Source organism: Vipera berus, assembly GCF_964194415.1.
Source record: "Vipera berus genome assembly, chromosome: 1".
NCBI lineage: Eukaryota > Metazoa > Chordata > Lepidosauria > Squamata > Viperidae > Vipera > Vipera berus.
The window spans coordinates 180,664,847-180,691,270 of NC_138202.1; the positions used below are offsets into that span (position 1 = coordinate 180,664,847).

The 26,424-nt window shown below is 36.4% G+C and overlaps 1 protein-coding gene across 3 annotated transcripts in view; it reads right to left on the reverse strand.

The window, feature by feature from the left end:
* Positions 1 to 362: 362 nt before the first annotated feature.
* ACADL (acyl-CoA dehydrogenase long chain) overlaps positions 363 to 26,424 on the reverse strand; it is a 31,633-nt gene continuing 5,571 nt past the window's right edge. The window contains exons 2-11 of one of the 3 annotated variants that reach the window (XM_081313628.1): positions 23,473 to 23,634; positions 20,123 to 20,260; positions 17,599 to 17,763; positions 16,661 to 16,727; positions 10,621 to 10,785; positions 9,427 to 9,528; positions 7,716 to 7,829; positions 5,667 to 5,794; positions 1,543 to 1,629; positions 363 to 1,055 (exon numbers count right to left, since the gene is read on the reverse strand). In XM_081313628.1, the coding sequence (XP_081169754.1) occupies positions 962 to 1,055; positions 1,543 to 1,629; positions 5,667 to 5,794; positions 7,716 to 7,829; positions 9,427 to 9,528; positions 10,621 to 10,785; positions 16,661 to 16,727; positions 17,599 to 17,763; positions 20,123 to 20,260; positions 23,473 to 23,634 (1,222 nt within the window). In that variant the 3' untranslated portion in view covers positions 363 to 961. The remainder of the gene's footprint in view (positions 1,056 to 1,542; positions 1,630 to 5,666; positions 5,795 to 7,715; positions 7,830 to 9,426; positions 9,529 to 10,620; positions 10,786 to 16,660; positions 16,728 to 17,598; positions 17,764 to 20,122; positions 20,261 to 23,472; positions 23,635 to 26,424) is intronic. The other 2 variants (XM_081313629.1, XM_081313630.1) reach the window with 2 other exon arrangements.

Consider the following 26,424-nt stretch of genomic DNA (forward strand, 5'->3'; position numbering starts at 1 on the left):
GGCTCTTTTGGGGATAGAAAACCTGAATTCTATCTATATGGTACTTGGCATGGAGTCAGGTTTTGGGCAACATTATGGTGCCTTAACAGCTTTTGTTATTACATCACAGAATACGATACATAAGATTATGAAACATCATGAAGTGGATAATAGAATAAAATTAATGCTGAACAGATGTACTATGATTTGGAGGCCTCTACATTTTTCTTAAACTTTATAAGTCTGTTCTGTATGGTTGTCACATTGCCTGAGTTCATATATTCCACTAATTCATAATATGGCTTGATTCTGGTTTGTTATATGAATTCAATCTGTTGTTGTGGGATAAGGTTAAACACACAAATCCAACAAATTCGCATTTATTCAATAAATTATGGTTAAACAGTGTCAGGGAATTATAGTTCAGCCATTCAGTTGCACCATGCTAAAAGGACTGGCTCCTTTCATTAGATTCTTTTGTGTTGTATTATGTTTAATTTGAGTACATAGTCATATAGTCTATTAAAGACTTTTAATGCCTCAGAGTTCTTTGAAGAGTTCAGAAACGACAGCAATATTTTAAAAATATTTTAAAAAGAAAATGTATTAGAAGTAAATTCACATTCTATTATTTTGAAAAAATCCATTATGTAAGTTTCTAGAGTTGGCATTTCCTCTGGCACCCAAAATTTCTCTAATAGGTAGCGTGTTAATTTTGAATGTAGGGTCACAGTACATTGCATCCAGAGTAACTTCAGAAGTTTGAGAATTGTTAAAAATACAACGTAGTGTCTTGTATTGTTCAATATGAATTTTTATCATCAGTGATTTAATACTGAACATTCAAGGTCAACCTGAGAAAAAGGTTTTGTTATTCATGCTTTACAACTTTTAAAAGATTATGCCATTTCTTCCGTTAGTCATATGCTGGGATTTTGTTTTCATGAAATTTAGTTTTCTATCAAGTAAAATGGAACTGCATCTAACTGTTGCTTACAATATCTCTTGCAATGAGCTCTTTCATTATTTCGTTGGTACCACCATAAATTGGCTGAACACGAGAATCCACAAAAGATCTGGGGGGAAAAAGATAATGAAGCATATGAATTAAGCATACTAATACTAATAAATAGAAATATCTTATGTCATAGGATATACCTTTTCCTACCAAGAAATAATCTTAATGATGACCTTGTTAATGGTGATTGGTAGCTTTTAAGATAATGTGAAATGCAAATTTTAAAGTTTCTGCAACCTTGTTTTCCATAATATTTCTAAAATCTATATGGCCCTAAGCTTCCTGGGAATAAAGATGACAAGTATAATTATTAAAGCTCATGGAGAAAAAAGAAAGGAGGTAAGATTCACATTTGCTGCTTACTAAAAAGACAAAATGTAAAGGGAAGTTCATACTACCTGAAAATCTAACTGCAATAAAAACCTGAGCTTGCTGCTCACACTGTATGAGGTAAGCTGACTGGAAAAGTAAAAGATTCCTGAAGTATTTATGCTTAATTTGTTCAACTAAACTGCATGGCTAACAAAATAAAAAGAGTAACTTACTTTGCAATTGGGTATTCCCACATATATCCCCATCCTCCATGAAGCTGCACACACTGAGTAGCCACATTGTTTTGGAGATCAGAAGCCCTTAAAGTATAGATAGATAAATCTATTTCAAAACTATTTGAATTGTTATGCTTCAGAAACTAGTTGAAATTATCACTTCCATTTATCTAGCTGCCAAGTTTTAACAGCTAGCAAAAATATTTCAGCAATCATACAAAAATTTATATAAGGTTTAAAATCCCATTTTAGCAATAGCAATTGAACAAAAGGCTTTTAAATGTAGGTTTAAATTTAGCAAGATGTTCATTATACATAAATGTTCAATACAAAAAATTGGTTTATCTTCTACTGAAAATGTTTTCTACATCAGTTTAAAGTATGGAAAAATTATCTATACCAAGTAAATTTTCTATTTAGTAATAAAATCTCCACAGCACTATATGAATATATAGCTAAAATCAAATTCAAAAGAGAAACAACTTTAAGATACTTTGAATATTACATTGGAGAGCAAGATAAGCATGTCATGAATGGCAATACCCAATATATATATAGGTACAGCCATAAATAAGCGTTCTGCATATTGCTGGAAGTACAATTAAACAGGTATGTACAACTGCAGACAGATGAATGATTTCCTTTTAAACTATAATTGCTTTTCTGTCGGGTGCTTCAGTACAATATTAATTTATAAGAGACAAACATCTCAAGAAAAGTGTTTTGCTCTTTCTCTTAATCTTACATCTCACTTCTTTTACCCATGTAGTTAATTTAATCTGGCATCAGTACACAGTATTTCCTTGGATGTTTTCTTTTGGTGAAACATATGTTAATATGTAACAGCAAAAAATTCCAATAGCTGTTTCTGGCTAATGAAAAACGGAACTTTAAGGAATTTAGGTAAAGCTGTCTTATGTAACAATGGACTGCTTTTCCAGTCAGATTTAAGAAAAATTCTACCTGTGTATATATGTGCAGTGTGTGTGATTGATATATATATATTGTATTTAACACATTGTTAAATAACTATTTTTTTCCATTAATTTAATAATGGATCCAAGAAATGTTTAGTTCATTCATTTTGCATTGCTATAGAATTCAAACTTTTAATATGATAGTCATTTTTTCCCAAGAATCATTTAGAATATAGACTCTTTTGTCAACAAAATCTTTCCTAGGAAATCAGCTAATAATAAAGTTCAACTGAAAGCCTGCCAATTAATCATCCCTCTTTCAAATCAATGCAGAACACTAAATCAATGTAGTATCCTACATATAAAGGCCCTCAAAATATTTTATTTAAAAAAATAATTCACAACTTTGCATTGCATTCTGGGCATGTAGCCTGAATTATTCCTGCTTTTTAACATGAGTTTATAATATAACAGCATAATGGAGCTGGAAGAGACCTTGGAGATTTTCTAGTCTAACCCCCTGCTTGAGCAGAAAATCCTATATCATTCTGGGCAAATGACTGTCCAATCTCTTCTTAAAAACTGATAATCATATTTAAAAAATAATTAAAAATATAGTTAAAATGTAATAAATGATGTGTTTAAGATAAACCATTAATCATGGTATCAAACTGTTTTTTAGGGATAATGCATTTCTCCAAACCAATAAATATCACAGAAACTGCTATTCTTTATCTAATGCAATATTTTTTAGATATTACAGATGCTATTCTGGATGGCATTATGTAGATATCAAAATGTCTATATACTATGAAATAGCCAGCAAAAACATCATACTGTACTCCATATTTTTGTACCTTACAGTTTAATTCTCCCCTCCAACTTGCTAATCTTTTGTTTTCCTGCAGTAAAACTAACATCCACAAAGATAGAAGGAATCATTGAGATCCTTTCCTTCTGTTTTGTGCAGGAATCTTAATTCACAACAAATGACTTTGGAGCTTCAGCTTGAACACAATATATATATTCAGCTTGAACACTACCGCCCCTACTCATATGGTTAGCATTTTTTTCTTAACATTCCACGGGAATATACAAACATGTAACTTAAATCCATTAATTCACGCTAAGCCATTTTAAACTATAAACAACAGGCTCTGGCCTTTTCTATATGACATCCAAATTATGTTATCAGTTTCTTCTTCCTTGAGGCTAAACATCCCCCACTCCTTCAACCCGTATTAACAGAACCAAGTTTCTAGGCCTCAAGTCATCATTGTTGCTTAGAATAAGTTTTTTGTGATAGCCGTATTGCTTGTTTCTCTTTTCTTGAATTGTCTTCCCAGTTCTTCAAAGTTAACAGGCTGGGCCTATTCTTGCCGGTATCATCCGCCCTCTTATGAATTAGCAGAAAGGAATAATTACTAGTGGATTTGATATATTATTCTGCGACATCCCTAATGTGTGCTCCTGGCAGGCAGTAAATTTCAGAAACCAGTGGATTGAATCAGCACATTTCCACAAGAGGCACAGCGCAGGTTAGGGAGCTATGTGAGTGCAAGGAAGAAATCACAGGTCAGGGAGGGTTTGCAAGGGAGTTGAATAAGTGCATGGGAGGTGCAGTGTGGGAAGTTACATGAGTGTGCAATTGAGTGTGCAAGAGTTTGCTGATCAAGTGTGAAGAAGTATCCAAGAGGCACTGTGTGGATCAGAGAGGGACTGTGCAGGGAAGATACCGAGGGGTATGTGGGAAGCACGGCAAGAGTCAAGAAATGTGCACGGAGTTGTTGGATGAAAGTGCATAGGTGGGTGAGTTATTTACTCCAGCAACTTGCAACCTTCCCTGCCAGCTATCCCATTGATTTTTCTGGGGAAGCCAGCAGGAAAGATTGTAATCATGTTATCACAGGGCACTTGGCAACCAGTTGTCAGAGCAAATGGACTGCCAAGCGCCCAGATTACAATCACAAGACTGCGGGGTGCTGGAACAACCAGAATTCCAGGGACAACTGTAACTACCATTCGCTTAGCACCATTGTAACTTTGAACTGTCACTGAATGAATGGTCATGTCAAGGACTACAGTATCTGTATTCCAAAGAACTTGATGCGCTTCAGTGTTCAGTTGAAAGTGTTTTGTGTGTGTTTCAAATTATTTCCCATCTGTTGACCAATGCTGGGTGTCTTCTTTAGCCATATCTATCTGGAAAACAAGGAGGGCTTACTAAATTCATGAGCCTCAGCAGTCTATGTGTGTGTATGTGAGAGACCATTGGCCCAACCTGCATGTTAATAAACTCCACTTAGAATGTCATGTGTGTACATGTCAGCAAACCTATGTTTTCATGTTCTGCTTCCTTATTAATGAAAGAAATCTATTTCAACTTTTACAAAGGTATCAAATAAAACATGGGTTAGGACTGAGATACAGCTGCTAAAAAGATGCTATGTTGGGATGCATAAACAGGTCACCAAGTTTGATCAACTGCCCTGATCAGACCCATTTGGAGTACTGAGTGCAATTCTGGATACCATAATTTAAAAAGAATAATGACAAATTGGAACAGGTTCAGAGGAGGGCTACCAAGAAGGTGAAAAGTCTGGAAACCAAACAGAGTCAGTTCAATAATCTGGATATATTTCACCTATAGAATAGACAGCCAAGGGAGATATGAAAGCAATCTTCAAATGTCTGAAGTGTCAACTTACAGAAAAGGGAGTGGATTTATTTTCCATTGCCCCAGTGGGCCAGACCAGAACCAATAGGTAAAAACAAAGAAGAAATTTCACACTAGACATCGGAAAGAAATTCTTCAGTGAACAAATTGTCAGCCAATGAAAGAAGCTGTCAAACAACATAATGATTTCTCATTCACTAGAGTTCTTCTACAGAGGCTGAGTGGTCATCTATTAGAGATGCTCTGATGGATTTTGTATTGAGCAGGGAATTGACTGGATTATTTCTATAGTTCCTTCCAGCTATGATTCTAATGAAATCTTGTTTAAAGCAAAACTAAGAGTGCTCAGTTAAAATTATTTATACATATTGTTCAGAGTGAAAGCAACAAAATAGAACTGAAAATAGGGTAAACCATTTAAATTTTCTGCAGAAAGTATTTGTCCCTACAATTCTTGAGTACAATATGAGATTATATTTATTGTCACTATTCAGATTTAGAGCACATATATATGACAACAGACATACCAGTATTTGGCCATTGAAGCAGTAGCAGAATCCAGGCATTTCCGTGAATGAAGATCAATACAATTGTCCAAAAATGTCCGACCTACACAAATCTGTGTTTTCAATTCCGCTAACTTGTGTTGCACAGTCTTTCAATTGAAAAGGAAAAGATAAAATGTATTATCTTCCGATACTTGCAAGACATTATGAACATTCCAATTATATGTCCGTAATAGTTGGGAATATTTTGCAAAAAATAGTCTTTTATGTTCAAAGACAGTATCCATAGAAATTCTTCAAAATTTAAAATATATTTACTGTCTCAAAGCAAACTAACACTTTAATCATATTGAAACTATGTATGTAAAAAACATTTAAGCCTTAATATTTATAGGTAGTCCTCGACAATTGTGCCCAAAATTTTCATTGCTAAGCAAGACAGTTAAGTGAGTTTGGCCTATTTTCCCACGTGTTAAGTGAATCACTGCAGTTGTTAAATTAGTAACACAATGTTAAGTGAATATGGCTTCCCCATTGACTTTACTTGTCATAAAAGTTGATCACATGACCCTGGGATACGGCAACTGTCATAAATTGGCAAGCATCTGAATTTTGATTACATGACCATGGAGATGCTGCCAAGGTTTTAAGTGTGAAAAACAGTCATAAATCATTTTTTTCAGTGCTGCTGTAACTTCTATCAGCCACTAAATGAATGATTGTAAGTCAAGGACTACCTGTATTTGGTGGGGAATGGAACCCCACCACAATTCTTTCCGAATTTAGTAGATACAGTATTAGTTATATGTTAGATTGTGGAAGGATTTTATCTCTATGAAGACTGTTGTACTGTTCACTATCACCAACGGTAATAAATAATGCCCCTTTTTCAAAATCCTACCTTAACTTTAGTTTAAAAACACAAAACTTTTACAAGTGTAAATTTTAGCCAGATCAGTAAAACTGATCACGAACAGAGGCATTTTATATCTAGTTAATCTTGATAGTACATCGGCTTTGTACCTAAAAAGAACATCAGTGTTTATTTTTTTTCCTATTATACCCAGAAAATTGAATTAATTTCATATGAAGGGCAATTTCACAGTTAATTCCCCCCCATCTCTGCTTTTGTCTGCCATCCAACTCCCCTCTAGCACTTTCTCATGCTACTCTCTGCTCAGTCTCATCTCCTCTCCCAAGTTGTCCTGACCAGCAATTCTCCTTGTCACTCAATGTATTTCCTATTTAATATGCAATCTTCCCTCCAGCAAGTTCACCAAAAAGTAGTAATCCATTTTTCTTCTGAAAAATATTTTTACTGAGCATGTTTCAAAAAGAAGTGCAGCTGCCTCCCATATTCATTTCCCCAAAGAACACCTCAGGAGTGTCTGAAAACTACTAATTATTTCTGAAATTGGATTTTTTTCTGCTTTTCCAAGCCAGGAATTTGTAAAAGAAAGCAAGTCCATTGCTTGATATTATAACTGATATTATAAGTTGATGTTATAAACTGGACTAAAATCTTTTCCCCGTCCTTAAGAAATCTAAAAATGCACATTTTATTATACAGAATTATAAATACAGAATTCCACCCTCAGCAATTACAATAACCTGCACCAGGATGTATTTATGACATGCTTGCAAAGAAAGGATATAATTCTGGCTTTCAACCTGCTTTAAAAATATCAGCAGTCAATCTATACATTTTTTAACTGTTAGCCTAAAGCTTAAGGATCAGATACAACAATGCACTTCATACGAACATTTTTGTTTTTAAGGAATAAACTGAGAAAGTCTCCAAATCACTTTCTAAAAGAACAAAAAGCTGGATATAATCTGCATACCTGGGACAAAAAAAAGTCCCAGGAGTCCTAGAAACCATAATAGCAGCCCTCTGCTAGAAATCAAAAGAAAGATTTACAGCCACACTAAGAAATATACAAGTTTTGGATATAGATTGTTCATCAAATCATCAGGCAACCAGGTCTGCATCCCAAATGGAAAAAAAACCCCAAAAGAATTTTAAATTAAAAAATATTACTGAGGAAACAAATATTCTCAAGTTCTCACCTGTAAATGTGAAATTGTTTTCCCAAAAGCTTTTCGTTGTTTAACATAGTTTCTTGTTTCTTCAAACATGAATTCACAGCTAGAAATTGCTATATCACCGATCAAGAGCCTTTCCTTGTGAGTTATGGGGGGGAAAGACATTCTCAGACATATTCATTATTAAATGGAAAAAATATTATTTCTCTATACATTTTTCTGTTAGATACCTCCTCTTTGTTCTTGCATTTCTGGCTTTATAAACCTTTCTAGTTTATAAAGATGTAAATAGATCTAAATCAGCCTTGTACTTACATCAACTGTAGATCTTAATTTCTGCTTTGAGTACACATTTGTGTCTGGTATATTAAATGTAAGACTGTGGAAAGAAAAGCTCTGAAATAATTTGACTTACTCCAGATGCAATTGTAATATTTAATATTCTGGCCTGTAATATCAAGATACATTTTAAGCAGGGTCAAAATAGATAGTCTTTATGCATGGTGGAAAAATTGAAAATTGCTCTTAACTGATACTACTCTTTTAAGATATCAGTCTGATATTCTGTCTGTTTGTACTGTAGGTTAATGACTATACAGCCCAACATTGACATATTTTGCTTTGGTCCTAAAATAATTGAGAGATGAATCTGTGATTATGGTATGCAGAAGTTTTGATCAGCATATGGAAGTCAGGGATGAGGAGCCAACAGACTTGAGGTGTACATAATATGTTTCAGCTTTGTGCTTTGACTCTCTACCAAGTGCTACTGTGTAAAGGTATATGAACTGCTTGAACTATTGGATATGCTTAGTATTCTACATAAAAACATAAATCATATTCAGAAAATAATATTCCCAAAGGAAAGACTCATATCGAAATATTCCAGTATAATACTCCTCCCCTGCAAAATATTTTGAGACAGGAAAACAATAACAGAATGTAGACAAATGCCTATATAAATAGAACTGAGTTAAGTGAAATCTTTTGAAGAATTAATTCTATTTTGGTGGATGCTGAGCAGAAAAAGGCCCTTCTAAACTGTTTTCAATAACTTGGTATTTTAAACTGGTGTCAGAAATTGTGGCCTGGGGCAGTGGGAGCGGGGAAACATTCTACAGGAAAAAGAAATGCTAAAACAAATCAGCATCTCCTTTGGAGCTTTAAAAGTATGCTTTACTAGGAGCAAAATATGCCTTGCTTTGGACTTAAGAAAGGCTCAGCTGCAGTCTCCTAAACCTTCAATTTCCTTCTCCCTCAAAGCTAATGACAGGGAAATAGCTCTTCCTGACATTACACAGACTTCATGTTTCCATTACTAAAGTCCACAAAGAGAGCACTAAGGCAGTGATTCACATAGAAGGCCCTAGTAAAAATGGATTTGCTTCTAAAAGTATCTGTACAATAGTTATAGAACAGGAGTGAGATTTAATACTACATATATTATTACAATATTAACATTACTAAGTATATCCCTCAAATCTTTCCCTCGCATATTACAATGTGTTATATAAAAACTCAAGCCTTAAAAGCTCAACAGAAAATACCAGTGCAATTCTGGGTGCAAGATTTCCACCTGGAAATCAATAGGTGATAGCTGTTAACATCTTGCATAGAAGATCAAATGTCATCTAGCATAATCTGTTGCTGGCAGATAGCTGCAATGACAAATAATGCCTTTGTGTTATTCTTCAGTGTGATTTTATATCTCAGTATGGTTTCACGTCTGCCTTACCTGAGGAAGCTCTGACATTAGATAATAGAAGCCTTTGTTCTCCTGGCCAAGTAGCGCACTGGCAGGCAAGCGGACATCTTCAAAAAATAGCTCAGCCGTGTCCTAATTTTAAATAACAAAGTCATATATTTGTCAGTGTTCCTTATTAACCCTGTATTATAATGCTTGTCTCTTAAAGAACTGTGGGCCCACAGATGAGTTAAAATGAATGGAGGATACTATTTATCAAAGTGACTACTTAGCATAGACAAATTCCAAGGCCTAAGTAATATATAATAATGGAAATAAATGTTTGTTCCACCTTGTATTTATTCTGTTGACTTGTAATGATGGGTGGAAAAAAAATCTCATTTTATCATAGATAGGACATGGAAGATGTGAGGCAATTATTTCTGCAGCTCTACTTTTATTTTCCCAGAAGCCCAAATCCTTACCCTCCACCTTTGAGTGATATAAATATTCTGCACTTCTTTTTGAGTGCACTCACTTTCTACTCTTTTCTGTATTTGAATGTGGCAAAGCGAACACTTCCTGCCACTGGATCCAGCTGAGAAGTCCTGTTGGGTTTCATGGCTTATCAGTCAACACTGCTAACATCGAATGTTCTTACTTTGACAACATATGGAGATGCAGCCTTTTTCTTTCCTATGTTTTACTTTTAGAATTAGATGATACTGGGGGAGGAGGAGGAATGTGATGGGAGTTAGTTAAACATAACAATATTGTAATAGTATGTGAAAGCAGGGACTTTTGAAATAAGAGGTGATAAGAAATGGCAGGTTGGAGAACTGGAGGGAAAGCCTGCATTTCAAACTAATTGGAGAATGTGATTTATGACTGTTAATTAGAGGAGGGAATTGTGTTTGATACTATGTGCAAGGGGAGGAGAATTCAGATTTTGGCTTTGACCATGTACGTGCTGATGCCATGTTATTTGAATAAAGATTCTTTAAGGTAAACAATGCCTCGAAGTTCTTTGAAGAGTAACATCTGTTGGAACCATGACATTCAAGAAAAAGCTCACAGGAATTCAGTAGGTGAAAAACACTGTTATGGGAACTGTAAGATTAGGTTACAGATTTCTGCAGCCAACTGCCAAATATATCTAGCTTGCTATCTAATGCAATGATAACTGAAATATATTTCCATTGAGTTTACTACACATACTTATTAGAGCAATTACCTAGGACTCACCTGTGCTTTAAGTCCTATTTTTTCAAGCTTACGTCCTTTGACAAAGCCTTTCATACCGTTTTCTACTAGGAAGAGGCTAATTCCATGAGCAGGGGAACGGGACTCACGGTTTGTAACAGCCACAACAATAACCAAATCAGACATCCAGCCATTCGTAATAAATACCTGTATCAAACCAGAGAGATATACTAGAATTATTTTATTGTAATTTGCTTTTTTGCCTTAGTCCCCTAAAGCCAGCCATTCCTTATTTAGTTCTTGCACTCATTTCTTATCTTGAGGGATGTTTTCCAGTTTAAATAATCACCCTTTGAGGTCATAGAAAGACAGAATCTCAAAGACACTCGAAGATAACCTAAAATATACTCTCCATCTACTTTTAGGTAGAACTCTTACAAGATTATCTGGTTGCCACAGATAACTATGTTGTAGAAGCCAAAGTAATTGTACATAAAAAAGTGCATGGTGTTTTGAATGCTCTTTAGTAAAAACATACAAGAAAAAAGTTTGGCAAATTGAGTACAATTGAGGTAAACTAGTATCACGGTCAAACAAGATTGTTTCTCAGAATACTTACAAAGTAGGCTGGCAATGCAAAATAGCCACGCTACATGAGTCATAAGTATGGACTACCACAATAGATTTCAGTCAACCAATTAATAAATAACAATATAAAACAATAATTAAGCAAACAAAAAAACCTTTTTTTAATAAATGAATCTTTTTTTACATTTCGTGTTAAAAACACACCATACACCAACACAGACAAAAAAAACCATTTACAATATACAAAAAACGAAGAAATCAAAAAATTGAAAACCATTTCAAAAATTCCACATTATATCTACTTCTAAACTAGCAATTATATTCCACTCATTAAGTCTCTTATAACTATTCAACTCCAAAGCTTATTCATTAACAAAGACTATATCACTTCATTTTTGACCAACCTCCAAGCCACCCTCATTTCTTTAATCTTTTATCCATCCAAATGTACCATTTATTCCATGATAGAAATGCTGGTGTCTCTTCTTTACCCTTCAACTTCTTGGTCAATATGTCTGCTTCTGCACAATCAAGTATTCTCCTAATTATAACTTCATCCGGCAGGGTATGATTTGCCTTCCAAAATTGAGCATACCCCATCCTTGCCGCCGTTAAGATATGTAAAACCAAATACCATATTTCCTTCTTAATATTTCCAGGCCTGGAGCCAAGCAGATACGTCTCTGGTTTAAGATCAACTAAACACCCTGTGATTTCCTCTATCCATTTTTGGATCTTCATCCAATATCTAACCACTTCCGGACATGTCCACCATAAGTGATAGTATGTACCAATCCCTTTACCACACTTCCAACAATCGGCCGACAATCCGGGGAACATTTTGGAAAGTCTAGCCGGAGGGAGATGCCATCTATAAAGCATTTTGTATATGTTCTCCTTATATGACGTGGAAACCACCAGCCTCATATTGGTCCACCAAATCTCTTCCCATTTCTTTTCATATCAAGCATCTACTCTAGTTTTTCCAGATGAAATTTAACTTATATTCAAAAATCTCATAATATGATTCTGCTTTAGTTATGCAATGAACTACAACAATTAATAACCAGACACATTTAGATTCTTTAAACTCCATTGTCAAAAGGCATTGGGGCATACATCGTCCTGAGATTTTAGCAACACCAAAATTTTCTTTAAATAATTGTCTGAAGAAAAAAATGTCTTTCTACTGATACACAATCTTATTACATGTTCCAACAAAACAAAACATTCATTTATTTACAGTTATATCACACATTTCTATTCTCAAGGCAGCATATATGGTACTCCTCCTCCCATTCCCCCCCCCCAACACTGTTGCTTTGAGGAAGACTGGGCCTAAGAGAGCAAAGTCATCCAGGGACTTTCTGGGCCGAGGGTAGACAAGAACCAGGTTCTCTGCACTCATAGTCCAACACCTTAACCACTACAGGTTACAAACTTAAGATATATTTATTTATTTATTTTGATGCCTTAGAGTCAGTCTTGATTTCTGGTGCCTGCCTGGACTAGTCCCTGCAGTTTTCTTGGCAAATTTTCAGAAGTGATTTGTCCTTGCCTGCTTCCTAACACTGAGAAAGAGTGACCCACACAAAGTCACCCAGTGGCTTTGTGCCAAGGGTAGGACTAGAATTCATGGCCTCCTGATTTGTTTCATGGTGCACTATCCATTCCACCAAACTGGCTCAACAAGCTTAGCACATATTCATCCAATCAAATCATTAACTTTTCTGTATCACAGATTAACTGTTTTCAAGGGCATTCCAAATGACACAGAAATCAAAGGCAACAGATTTTGGATGGGTGAGGTGCACTTCAATTCCTGTGTCAGTATTTGACAATATTTATCAACAGATAACACCATCTTTTCTTCTAAACGTGAGCATATCAACATTGTCTCTAGACTGGTAGTAGTTTCAAGGATGTTGCTCCTGGGGGATTTCAACCTCCATACTCAGGGGAGGGTTGCAGCATAATTTGTAAATTTGTGACCTCCATGCTTATCACAGGTAATTGTGGCCTTGCTGCTTATGTTTGGGCACACACCAGACCTGGTCTTTAGTTTAGTGCAGATGAGACATGATCTGAACGTATTTGGATGGCTATGTCAATGCTGCAAACATTGACATGTTTTTGCACTGACAATATAAGAGGCAGCCTTTTGCTTTAACTGTTTGGTTTTGAATCACTAAAGCGTGGGAGGAATGCAGCCCAGATGTTTTGACAAGATAAGGGATAGCCCTTCAGAAGGGAAGTGAAACTTAGTGTGTTAAATTAATTGGTAAATGTGATTCATGATGTGTAAATAAGGGAGGGAAATTCTGTATGATGTGTGTCAAGGGGAGGAGAATTCAGATTATGGCATCCACCCATGAGTGCCGATGCTCCGTTTTCATTATTATAGACTTTTTGAAATAAACAATCATGCAGTGTACTTCGATCTGTCTTATTAATCGGAAGCATGACAGGCTAGTTGCTCTTTACCATGGTCAGACAACTTCCTTGTCAAAGTACAATTTACAGCTGCCTTGAACCTCAGAAAGAGTGGTAGACCCATTACTTTGGATCGCCAAGGCATTTAATGGATTCAGATGGTTTCCAGAGAGCTCTGAGGGGGGATTCCCAACAATTTGGTGGGTAGTTTTGTCTCATGCCTGGTCAATCTGTGGAATCCGGAGATGTCTGGAGCACTTAGTACAATTGCCCAGTATGGCATCTCTCCAGTTACCAATCCTAGTGAGTGTCAGCCCCACCATACAGAGCAAATCAGGAAATTGACTCTGGAGGAAGGCTAAAAGAATGTTTATTAAGATTTGGTATACTACAGAGTCTTGAAAGTCTGGTTGAGCTGCACTTCTTCCCCTTTCTTATATCCCAGTGAATTAGGCAGGCATTAACCTGGGTCGCTTCCAAAAATTATCTCTTTGCTCTGGGCTTATAAAAAGTTTCAGCCTTTTGCCTAGGTGACAGTTTATGCATATTTGCAGCAAGGTCATTGTCCTTATTTGCTACAGTGAATAGTTTAATGATGAGCTAAGGGAAATGAAGAGATTCCTGGAATGATGCTGGCATAAAACCAGAAGTGGACACAAATGAGAACTGATAAAAGCTCACATTTAAGCTTACACAGTGGTAATAAGAATGCAAAACATTAATTCTTCCCAAAGCTTATTGGGTTCACAGATTTCCAACAAGCAGAAATAAAAAAATGGAAAAAGAATCCTCCCCCTTCATTCCTACCAAGCACAATCAGTTAACAACTTATCATTATTTTTTAAAACGCAACCAAACATCTCTTCATTCCATACCTTGCTCCAATTTCTATTAAGCAGTAAAAGTCCAGCAAGGATTATTAGAAATAATATAAATATTACAAATTATATCTATTACACCCAATCTGAATCCTTCCTTTCCATTTTAAAAAACCCCCTTTTCATCTCTTCAAGTAATGAAAGTTCAGTCCCACTCCAAAAAACAATTTAGTGTTACCAGCATTAACCATTATCGTCCATTTCTAATGAAGAAGCCGTTAAATATCCTCCCAAATAGCAACCTATTATCTTAACCCTGATCAAATAAATGAGGGCCTTTCCTCAATTTTGGCTACTATGACAGTTATGCACCTGTCTAGAAATAGCGTCTCATGCCCTGTTCATTATATATGTACACTACTTTGGGAGTCAGTCAGAAGCTACAACTAATTCAACACATACTGGCAAGGCTCCTGACAAGATAATCTCATTACAGTAGAATTGCATCTACCCTGGAATTGTTATCCTGGCTGCTTATTAACTTTTGAGTCCAACTGAAGGGCTGGTGACCACATTGAATTAAAGCCCCTAACAGCACTTGCACCAGATTATGTTGTACAAACCATGCCAGAATAGAACCTGCTCAGAGGGGGCCAACGGGGTTTCCCCCATACTCTACAAGGTCTATGGTGAGTGGATTAGTCAACAGGCCTTCTCAGTGTTGAACCCTAGTCTTCGGAACATCTTACCCCAGAAAAAGGAGGATATCTCCCTCCCTCTTTGCACTGAGGAGGCAAATTAAAACTGTGTTATCCCAGTGGGTATGTAGCCTTTAGTCTGAAACTGGTGTTTCTTGAATATTTAATTTTAATTTGCTTGGACATTATATTATGTCTTTAACTGTATACACTAGTTGTGTGGTTCACTACCCAAAATTGTTTTGGGTAGAATATAAATACAGTAAATAAATAAATAAATCATACTTATGTCAAGCATTTTTCTCAAGTATAAAAAACTAAGGTAGGTTTATTTAGTAAAAATCACATTTCCTTATTTTGGGAATATTTGCAGTGCCTTCTTTATCACTCTGTTCTCACTTGCCAGAGTTTTGCTTAGCTAAGAAGCAAATGTTTTCAATATTCCTTCCTTATACTTAATCCACCAAAACCTTCTCTGCCCCTTTCTCCACCTGCAGTTCTGCATTATGTAGCTCATACTTTTACTTTGAACTGATGGAAGAAATCATTATGAAAAAAATGAGTGAAAAATTACAGAATTTATTAAATTTTAAAAATGGATATGATAGGAAACCTAGATTGGAGACGAGTCCTTGTTTCATTTTTTTTTTACTTTAGGATTTGGTTATAACTTTGGAATATATCATATGTTAAATGACTCATGAAAAGTCAGCCTGCTTTCATTCCTCTTTCTAGACGTTTTAAATTAATGTAGGTGGAAGGATGACATTTTTATCCCATTTTGTGTGACTTGAATGGAATTTGTAAACTTTTGCAAAAAAAGTTTTATGTTGTAAAAAAAGTAAACATTTTACAAAAGGCAGAGACAGCCATAGACTACAAACTGGTACAAGTTATCATATGAAAATATACATATATGATTGTGTCCTATCAGCTTTCAGTCTGAATCTCAAATACATAAGGCAATCTATCAATCTTATCAAAGAAAAACAAGAGCAATTTTAACAAAACTATCCAGTAATTGTAAGCAAAAACAACCAGATTGCATCTGGCAGTATCCATTTTGACATTTTCTCTGAACCCTAAACAATGCACTCACCAGGAGGAGAAGTCATTTTTTTCTCTTTTATATATGCCACTACAATCGAGTTTTTATTTGCCTCTTTGGTCTCTCCAGGCAATTTCATACCAGGGAGGCCATTCTCCTGCCAACTCTTTTAAGCTGTGAAATATCTGAGCATTGGTTACCCTTTGCAGACCAGCCATGTTATAGCATTAAAAGGCCAAATTCTTCAGATGTTTTTTATAATGTTCCTCAACAAAAGAAGGACAAAAAAGCACCTGCTAAGTTGACTGAGTTTTCGAGTTGTCAGTTGCAGTCACATTGTTACTCTGGCAGCAGGAGTCCTCGTCCAAAATAGAAAAGGTGATGACCTGGCATTGCTTGGCTGAAAAACTGTAGAAAGCCAACCCCATAATTCTCAGCAGTAATCTCAAATGGCTGCACAATACATTTACCAAAATTAAAAGAATGTTATCGCGTACCTTACTGCCATTTAGAATCCAATCACTTCCATCCTTTTTTGCAAATGTTTTCACACCCTGCAAATCACTAAGAAGAAAATAGTTCTTACTAATGCAACATAGCAAATGCATAATGATTAAAGTCTCCCAGCCTAGAGGAACAGCAAATGATCTCCCACAGTGATTCTAACCTTCTTTTATGCAAGTATTTACACTGTAATTGAAAAATTCTGAAGACAATCACATAACTCAGGGATTGACCACACAGTGCCTGTGAGCGCCATGTGGCACCTGCAAGTCCTCATTATTATTAAACAAAAAATATATTTGATAAAATGTAATTTCAGCTCATCAAATCTTTTAAAAGGTTGGCATCCTCAATTGAAATGTGGCAAAATTTTCAAGAACACCTACACACACACACCCCAAGAAATTATTTTGGGTGATTGTGGATATAATGCATACATAGGAACAAGAAACTACCAAGCTTGGGATTGAATTTAACATATAAAGGTTGGTCCAATTGTTTTAAATTGTTGACAGTTCAGAGGGTTTTAGGGCTGGAAATGACATACATTTGGCCCTGCATTGACTTAACACACCCATCTCCAGCATATAATTTTGCATTTTTGTGCCAGGAATTATACCCCTGAAAGCAGCCAGTTTGTTGCAAAATTTGAGGGGTCTATTCTTGGCTCATTCACAGGCTATGGAGTGTTAAAGGAGATAAATGGAAGTTCCATAGATTTTTGGTATTTTGCATTTATAATCCATCACTTTATAATCTTGAGTTGCTCTGGGGATTGCTATGTGGCAGTGGGGAGGGGCACAAGCAACCCATCACATGTGCACTCTGCTAGGCAAATATATTAGGGATGTTATTAATGCTCACAGGTCTGCCCTAGTGAGAATAACTAAAAATGTATGCAAAAGACTGCATTCTAAAAGAGCATGCTTACCTTCCAGCCCCAGGTTCTGTCATAGCTATTGCGCCAATACATCTGCCTGCTGTCATTTCTGGAATGAACCTTTTAATCTGCTCTTTTGAGCCATAGTTTGCTATATAAGGCATGACAATATCAGAATGAAGACTAAATCCTGGGCCCGTACAATTAGCATACATCCTGGAAAGGGAAGAAATTAAAAAACCAAAGATTTGTACCCGGGTTCTTCAACTACAAAGAAGAAAATTATTATTGTATTACTCTTACAATGTCATATTTTAGATCAGCTTTTTTCAACCTTTTACTCTGGAGGAATCCTTGAAATAATATTTAGATTTTAGGAAACTTTCACGTAAAATTTTGAAGAAGTACAAAAACTTCACAATACAATTCACTTCTAATCTATACAATGCATAGTCTATATAAATTCCCACCACTGTAAGATCTAGCATTGCGCAGTGCAAAGTTCAGAAAATGGCATTTTTTAAAAAAAATTTCAATGACAATCTTACTCAGAAGCTCATGTAGCCTCTCATAGAACCCCAAGAAAAGCTCTTTTTGTTAGGTACATATTGGGGAGAATTAATAAAGAGATTCATGTTGCTCATTCATAAATATTCTTATTAAGAAGTTTTAATTCAAAATAGATCCACTGGCTAATAAGAAAAATATATTATTTTGCTCTTCTCAACATACTGAAGGCAAGATATTCTGCTTCAGTTATTATAGATCAGAAGCAGTATGTATGCATAGGGGGTTCCGAGCCTATTATTACTAAGCAGGAAACATGAGACTACAGATGGCAGAAACAATTAAAGGCTCATTTCTACATACAGTAAACTAAGACATAAGAGAAAATAATGATCCTAGCTTTCTCCCCCCTCTCCCAAACCCAAGTTCATCGTGGTGGTGAAAAGGGTAATAAGTTCCTGGTAGGGATGAATAAAGAATGCCAGGAGTTTATGCCAAGAGTATATAATTAAAGGATGAAAGTTAAAGGTATTGTAAAAATATATCTTTTAAAAAAGAAAGGAAAACAAACCAGAACAATTTTTTAAAAATTAGAAAAAAAAAACATTCCAGTAGCCTCCCCCTCTCTCATTTCCCCAGACACTAGTTTTCCCAGACATTTAAACACTATTTAGGGTTTAAATATTTTTATATTACATTTTGGACATCTGTGATTATTGCTCATTTTTATTTGGATCTTTTTGCTTATTCTTGAAAGTTCTTTTTTCTTCAGAAATCATATCCTAAGTAACTCAGCTTGCACTCACATAGCTTGCCTTGCTATGTGACATGTCGTATATAATGGAAGCATTCCTGCTTTGATTTGCTTAGATTACTGCAGTGAATATACAGTCAATTTTTCCATTGCCACATATTCTTCAATTTTAATCTCCCAATTACTGAACTTAGTGGTTTTATAATTGCACTATCACCAATGTAACATTTCATTGGTGATTTCATCCATGAATTTTGATCCTGCTTATCTGCTTACCTTTTTGGATCTTGTTGGATAAGACTTTCAGAGCAATTACAAATAATAAGGGAGAATGAACATCCTTGTCTTGAGCCTTGGCAAATTGAAGTGTTCCATTCACTGGGATCCTTGCTGTTTGCTGTTGCTATATCATCTCCGCTCAGGTTTTGCATTTTATTCCAAGGGATGTTTTTGTTTAAGGCCTCTAGAAAAATAGTCTGTTCCATGACATACAACCCACCATGGTTTGATTCACACTAACTTAAAACCAGACCAAATGTGTTATGCACAAATATTTTTCAGCCTAAGAACAAGTGTCTGGATGGATTTAGTGAGGAAAATATCTTCAGCTAAGTTTATTCTTTTAAGGATTTAAGATAGCAAGGAAAAGAATGAAAAATCTAGTTATTGCTTTGACTTGGAAAAGAAAGGGAAACAAACAAGGGTGGGGTCAAACACCCAGTGTCTATTATGACCATCAAGTCCAATAAAACTTGCTTTTGTTTATTAAACCAATCTTGTATTTCTTTGAAACCCATACTTTGCGCCTATATCTGTCTCTATAATGCAAGATGATCTCCTCTTCTAGTTTTTGTTGCCAGCAGACCAATATGGATTGCAAAAGAGAGAAAGTTGTGGAGCGATGAGTGAAGGAGTTCAGCTGGTTATGACAGAATGAAGGGACTGATGCCAAGACAAAAGGAGAGAGACATTTGTCTGTGACCACTTTGGGATCTTGCATTTGGATGTAACATAGGAAGGAGATCCCGATCCAAGAGAAGGAGAGATGAAAGGCAGCAGCAGAAGTCTGTATAAAGTGGCAACAGTGACTATAGCAGAGAAGAATATGGAAGAATTCTCCAGATAGTACTCAATGAATTCATCACCATGAAAATTCCTATCCATGCTGGGTTTTACCTATACTCAAAATATGCCTTTGTTGTCAATGAATTCTGTCACTATGAAGACCAAATTTTAAGATATAACTATCAGAGGAAATAAGGAGGAAAAGTAATTATAGAAAAATCTTCTAAAGGAAACAAAAGAAAAACTTACTGCTCTTCCCAAACGATTGCTGAAGAAAACAGATCCCCTCCAATGCCTCCATTTTCTTCTGATATATTGATACCAAGCAACCCCTGCTGTCCGGCTTTTTCCCAGAGTTCTCTGCTTACTTGACCAGCTTTTTCCCATCTACAAAACAAAAACCAAAAACCAAAAAGGAAAATCATGGAATTCTTACAGAAATATAAATGGATTCTAAATAATTTACTTAGTAAAAATTCAAACTTGATTATTTGGGGGAACATATTTAGAATAATGCATACATAAAAAGACTATATACATTGGACAGGTTTACTCATTGGGCTAAGCCAAGTGTATACTATTATGTGTTAAATTGAACTTGCTTGAAGCATAAAATTAAGCCAGAATAGATAACTTCATTTTGTGTTACGCAAAAACGAAGAATTTTAGCTTAATCATTAAGTGTGACAATTTTAATCAGCTTAACAACTTCTAGAGACAAACCATACAATCAATTATATCAGGCTTATGATACATTCGCATAGTTTTTGCTTAATGACCACTCATTCAGACACCACTCAAACGTATGACAGCACTGAATGAGTGATAGTTATGACCAGACCATTAAATTCTGGCTGTCATAGTGCCACACGTACTAACATGAACGCAATATGGCTGCTGAGCAACTGGCCTGGATTTCCAACTTTTGTGGCATCCCAATTTTGATAAAATAGACCACAATTTATTGTGTGATAAGATAGAAAAATGTAGGTTAGACAACATCACCACCAGGTGCATTTGTAACTGGCTGACCAACAGCACTCAACATATAATCCTTAATGGAACTGCATCTATATGGAGGAAAGTAAGCAGTGGGGTACCCCAAGGCTCTGTCTTAGGCCCAGTACTCTTCAGTATCTTCATCAGTTATTTAGATGTGGGGATAGAAGGGGAACTCATCAAATTTCCAGATGACACCAAGCTGGCCAGAATGGTCAACACTCCAGAAGGTGGATTCAAGATCCAGAAGGATCCTGACAGTCTTGAACACTGGACTCTTATCTAATAAAATGAAGTTCAATGGTGAGAAAAGTAAGGTTCTCCAGTTAGGCAAGAAATACCAAAAGCAAGGGTATAGACTAGGTCAGGGGTAGGCAACCTTGGCTCTTTTATGACTCGTGGACTTCAACTCCCAGAATTCCTGAGTCAGCATAGCTGAAGTCCACGAGTCATAAAAGAGCCAAGGTTGCCTACCCCTGGACTAGGTGGTACATGGCTTAATAGCAGTAACTGGGAGAAAGAGCTTGAAGTCCTAGAGTACAATCACATATGAGCTAGCAGTGTGCTGCAGCTGCTAAAAAAGGCAACACAGTCCTAGGCTGCATCAACAGAGGGATAGTATCAAGATCACGTGAAGTGTTAGTACCACTTTATAAAGCCTTGGTAAGACCACACTTGAAATATTGCATCCAGTTTTGGTTGTCACAATATAAAAAAGATGTTAAAAGTCTAGAAAGAGTGCAGAAAACAAAGATGATTAGGGGATTGGAGACTAAAATATATGAAGAAAAGTTGCAGTAACTGGTACTAGGGGTGACCTGATGGCAGGGCAGCCCCTATATCTAAGGGGCTGCCACAAAGTAGAGGAGATCAATCTATTCTCCAAAACACTGAAGGCAGGACAAGAAGCAATGGATGGAAATAATTAAGGAAGGAACTAACCTACAGCTAAGGAGAAATTTCCTGACAGCTAGAATAATTAATCAGTGGAACAACTTGCCTCCAGATGTTGTGGGTGCTCCAACACTAGTAGTTTTTAAGAAGAGTTTGGGCAATCAATTACCTGAAATGGTACAGGGTTTCCTGCTTGAGCACGAGGTTGGACTAGAAGATTTCTAAGATGCCTTCCAACTCTGTTATTCTGTTCTGTTCATGTGATCGTAATTTGTAACCTTCCCACAAGTAAAGCCAAAGGGGAGCTGGCAAGAAGTCAGAAATCCTTAATGATGTGCACAGTCCTTGCTTGGCACTAGCACTAGCACAGATTTACATACCACTTCATAGTGCTTTACAACACACTCTGGGTGGTTTACAATTTCAGCATATTACCCCCAACAATCTGGGTCCTCGTTTTATCAACCTCAGAAGGATGGAAGGCTGAGTCAACCTTAAGCTCCATCAGGATTGAACTCCAGACTGTGGACAGAGTTTGATTGCAATACTAACTCTAACCCCCATCTAATAATGGAAACCAAGGATTGCTGGGATTACAATAACTAAGCAGTGCAGTCATATGATATTGCGCTTTATGACCACATCATTTAGCAATAGCTCAATTTAGCATAGCTAAACAGCCTTAATAACTGTTAAACAAGGACTACCTCCAACATAAAGAGGTGATGTAAAAAATAGTTGATTTTTAAAACCATCCACTATGATGACCACTCTGTTCGCATTAGCAGAAACACCTGTTTGGAGCTAAAGTACGTCCCACTTGCAGAGTCACTTCACTTTACTGATCTTAAACCACTGGGAATATACAAAAAACTCCACCAATCAGGCCTTACCTCCAAGTGAGCAAAAGATCAATGAAAACAAGATAAGGATAGTCTTCTGAAATTATTTCAACCACTTTTATCAGCATTGCCCATTGGAGGCATTATAGAAAAGTTTCCAAATTCCTGCTGAGCAATCACTGGAGAAGCAGAATGTGCTTTTGTGCACCATTATCTCTCAATCCATATTGAAAAACAGTTGGTAAGAAACACAATCTTGATCAAGTGTATAACGGCAGTCATAAAAAGTAATAGGAAAGCAGATGTCTAATCTGTGATTTGGACTTTTACCCAAAAGCATGTCCCAATTAACAAACAGGACTCTATTCCCAGGCAAGAACATTGCAATTGTTATAAGGTTACCTTTGTTAGTAGATAAAATAACCTATCATTTATTAAGGCCAACAATAGCGCAAACTATTTTTTTAAAAAAAAATCAGTGCAGCACTAGTTTAGATGTCTTCTGAGATACATAAATTGTTAATTCAATGAGACTCATGTAATTGAGATGATTAGTTAACTTGAATTATATCAGCTAATTAAATCTGATGCAGAATTAACTGTGAATATATTTACCATTCCCTCCTCTATTTTCAAGACAGCAGACACAATGCAAAGGAATTGGGTCTGAGGTGCCTGGGTATATACATAGAGAAAAATCTTTTCTTTCAGTAAAAACCACTAGTAGCTCCAAAGCTGTTAACCCTATAGAAACACTTACCTTACTGTTAGTTATAACCACCTGGGCAAGCAGCATAAAATCTAGGATTACTTCAAACATGAGAAAGAGAAAATGAGAAAAGGGATTTTGTGCATTTAACTTACTCTGCATGATATGGTACCACAGCTTCCTGGAAGAATTTTCTCACACTTTGCCGGAAGATGTCATGGTCTGAAGAAAAGATCCTTCTAATTCCTATGTCCATTAATGTTTTAGCTGAGGAGGGTTCAAGGCGTGTTGAATCATTATTTTCTGTTTGAAAGTTTCTTTAAAACAATAACATTAAACATACTTCTTTAAAAAGTCAGTTTTCTTTAAATTCTATCTATTAAATTTATATATACCTTCAAACTATAAATATTTGAAAGTTTGCTTTTGTGGTTTTTTTTACTGTTTTGAGGGTTTTTACCTTTCAGTTCTGTTATGTTTTGGTGAGGCACTACCAATTTTTTTTTGCAAGCTGTGGTTGACAAACCTGTTCCTTTTCAGATTTCCTCCACCACCTATCACAGGACAACAATATAGTCTTGCATAGTAAATGTTTTTTTAAAAAATAACTGAGTTGTAAGATAGGAGTAGAGCTGAACACTGATAGATATAACTCCTATTTTATCATCATATTACACTACTATTTAGGATGTTCGAACAGGAGAAGTCAGATCAACTTAAACTGTTCAGAAGATTTTGCTACTTTTCATTTTTTTAAAACAAACAAACAAACAAACATCTGTATTATTCACACATCCAGTGACAGGAAGTATACTGTACAGAAGGTTATACCCTAATAAAAGTTTTTATATAGTCCTCAGCTAACAACCCCCTTCATGCATTACTGCCTTGTCGTGGCGAAGGGGCTTGCGTAATTCAATGAAGCTATGAGCTACACCGTGCAGGGCCACCCAAGATGGACAGGTCATAGCAAAGAGTTCTGACAAAACGTGATCCACTGGAGAAGGAAATGGCAACCCACTCCAGTATCTTTGCCATGAAAACCCTATGGACAGTACCAAAAGGCAAAATGATATGACACTGGAAGATGAGCCCCTCAGGTCGGAAAGTGACCAATATGCTACTGGGGAAGAGCAGAGGGCTAGTACTAGTAGCGCCAGAAAGAATGAAGTGACTGGGCCAAAGTCGAAAGGACGCTCAGCTGTGGATGTATCTGGTGGTGAAAGGAAAGTCCGATGCTGTAAAGATTTTTTTCTCCATAGGAACCTGGAATATAAGATCCATGAATCAAAGCAAGCTGGACGTGGTCAAACAAGAGATGACAAGACTGAACATCGACATCTTAGGTATCAGCGAACTAAAATGGACAGGAATGGGTGAATTTAATTCAGATGACCATCAGGTATACTACTGCGGGCAAGAATCCCTCAGAAGAAATGGAGTAGCCTTCATAGTCAATAAAAGAGTAGGAAAAGCAATACTGGGATACAATCCCCAAAATGACAGAATAATCTCAGTTCGAATCCAAGGCAAACCATTCAATATCACAGAAGTCCAAGTCTATGCCCCAACTACCGGTGCTGAAGAGGATGAAATTGACCGGTTCTATGAAGCCCTACAGCACCTTATAGAACTAACACCAAAAATGATGTCCTTATCATCATGGGGGATTGGAATGCTAAAGTAGGAAGCCAAAAGATAACCGGAATAACAGGCATGTTTGGCCTTGAAGTACAAAATGAAGCAGGGCACAGGCTGACAGAATTTTGTCAAGAGAATACGATGTTCACAGCAAACACTCTTTTCCAACAACCCAAGAGACGGCTCTACACATGGACATCACCAGACGGTCAACACAGATATCAGATTGACTATGTGCTCTGCAGCCAAAGATGGAGAAGCTCTATACAGTCAGTAAAAACAAGACCAGGAGCTAACTGTGGCTCAGACCATGAGCTTCTCGTTGTAAAGTTTAGGCTTAAACTAAAGAAAGGAGGGAAAAGCACTAGGCCACTCAGGTATGAATTAAATCATATCCCTGTTGAATGTACAGTAGAGGTAACAAATAGATTTAAGGAGTTAGATCTGATAGACATAGTGCCTGAAGAACAATGGACAGAGGTTGGCAACATTGTACAACAGGTAGCAACCAAAACCATCCCAAAGAAAAAGGAATGCAAGAAAGCAAAATGGCTGTCTGAGGAAGCTTTGCAAATAGCTGAGGAAATGAGGGAAGCGAAAGGCAAGGGAGAATTCCAGAGAATAGCTAGAAGAGATAAGAATGCCTTCTTAAATGAACAGTGCAAAGAAACAGAAGAAAACAATAGAATAGGGAGGACCAGAGATTCTTCAAGAAAATTGGAGAGATGAAGGGAACGTTTCATGCAAAAATGGGCATGATAAAGGACCAAAATGGCAGGGACCTAACAGAGGCAGAAGAGATAAAGAGGTGGCAAAATTACACAGAAGAACTATACAAGAACGAGCTTAACGTCCCTGATAACCACGATGAGGTGGTCATTGACCTCGAGCCAGACATCCTAGAATGTGAGGTGAAGTGGGCCTTAGAAAAGCTGAGCAACAACAAAGCTAGTGGAGGTGACAGTATTCCAGCTGAGCTATTCAAAATCTTAAAAGACAGTGCAGTAAAAGTGCTACACTCAATTTGCCAGCAAATTTGGACAACTCAACAGTGGCCACAGGATTGGAAAAGATCAGTTTACATTCCAATTCCAAAGAAAGGCAGTGCTAAAGAATGTTCAAACTATTGCACCATTGCACTCATTTCACATGCTACTAGTTATGCTTAAAATCCTACAAGCTAGACTCCAGCAGTATGCGGATCGAGAACTACCAGAAGTACAGGCAGGATTTCGAAGAGGCAGAGGAACTAGAGATCAAATTGTCAACATACTCTGGATCATGGAGAAAGCTAGGGAGTCCAAAAAAACATCTACTTCTGCTTCATTGATTATGCTAGCCTTTGATTGTGTGGATCACAACAAACTGTGGCAAGTTCTTAAAGAGATGGGAGTACCAGACCATCTTATTTGTCTCTTGAGAAACCTATATTCAGGTCAAAAAGCAACAGTGAGAACTGGACACGG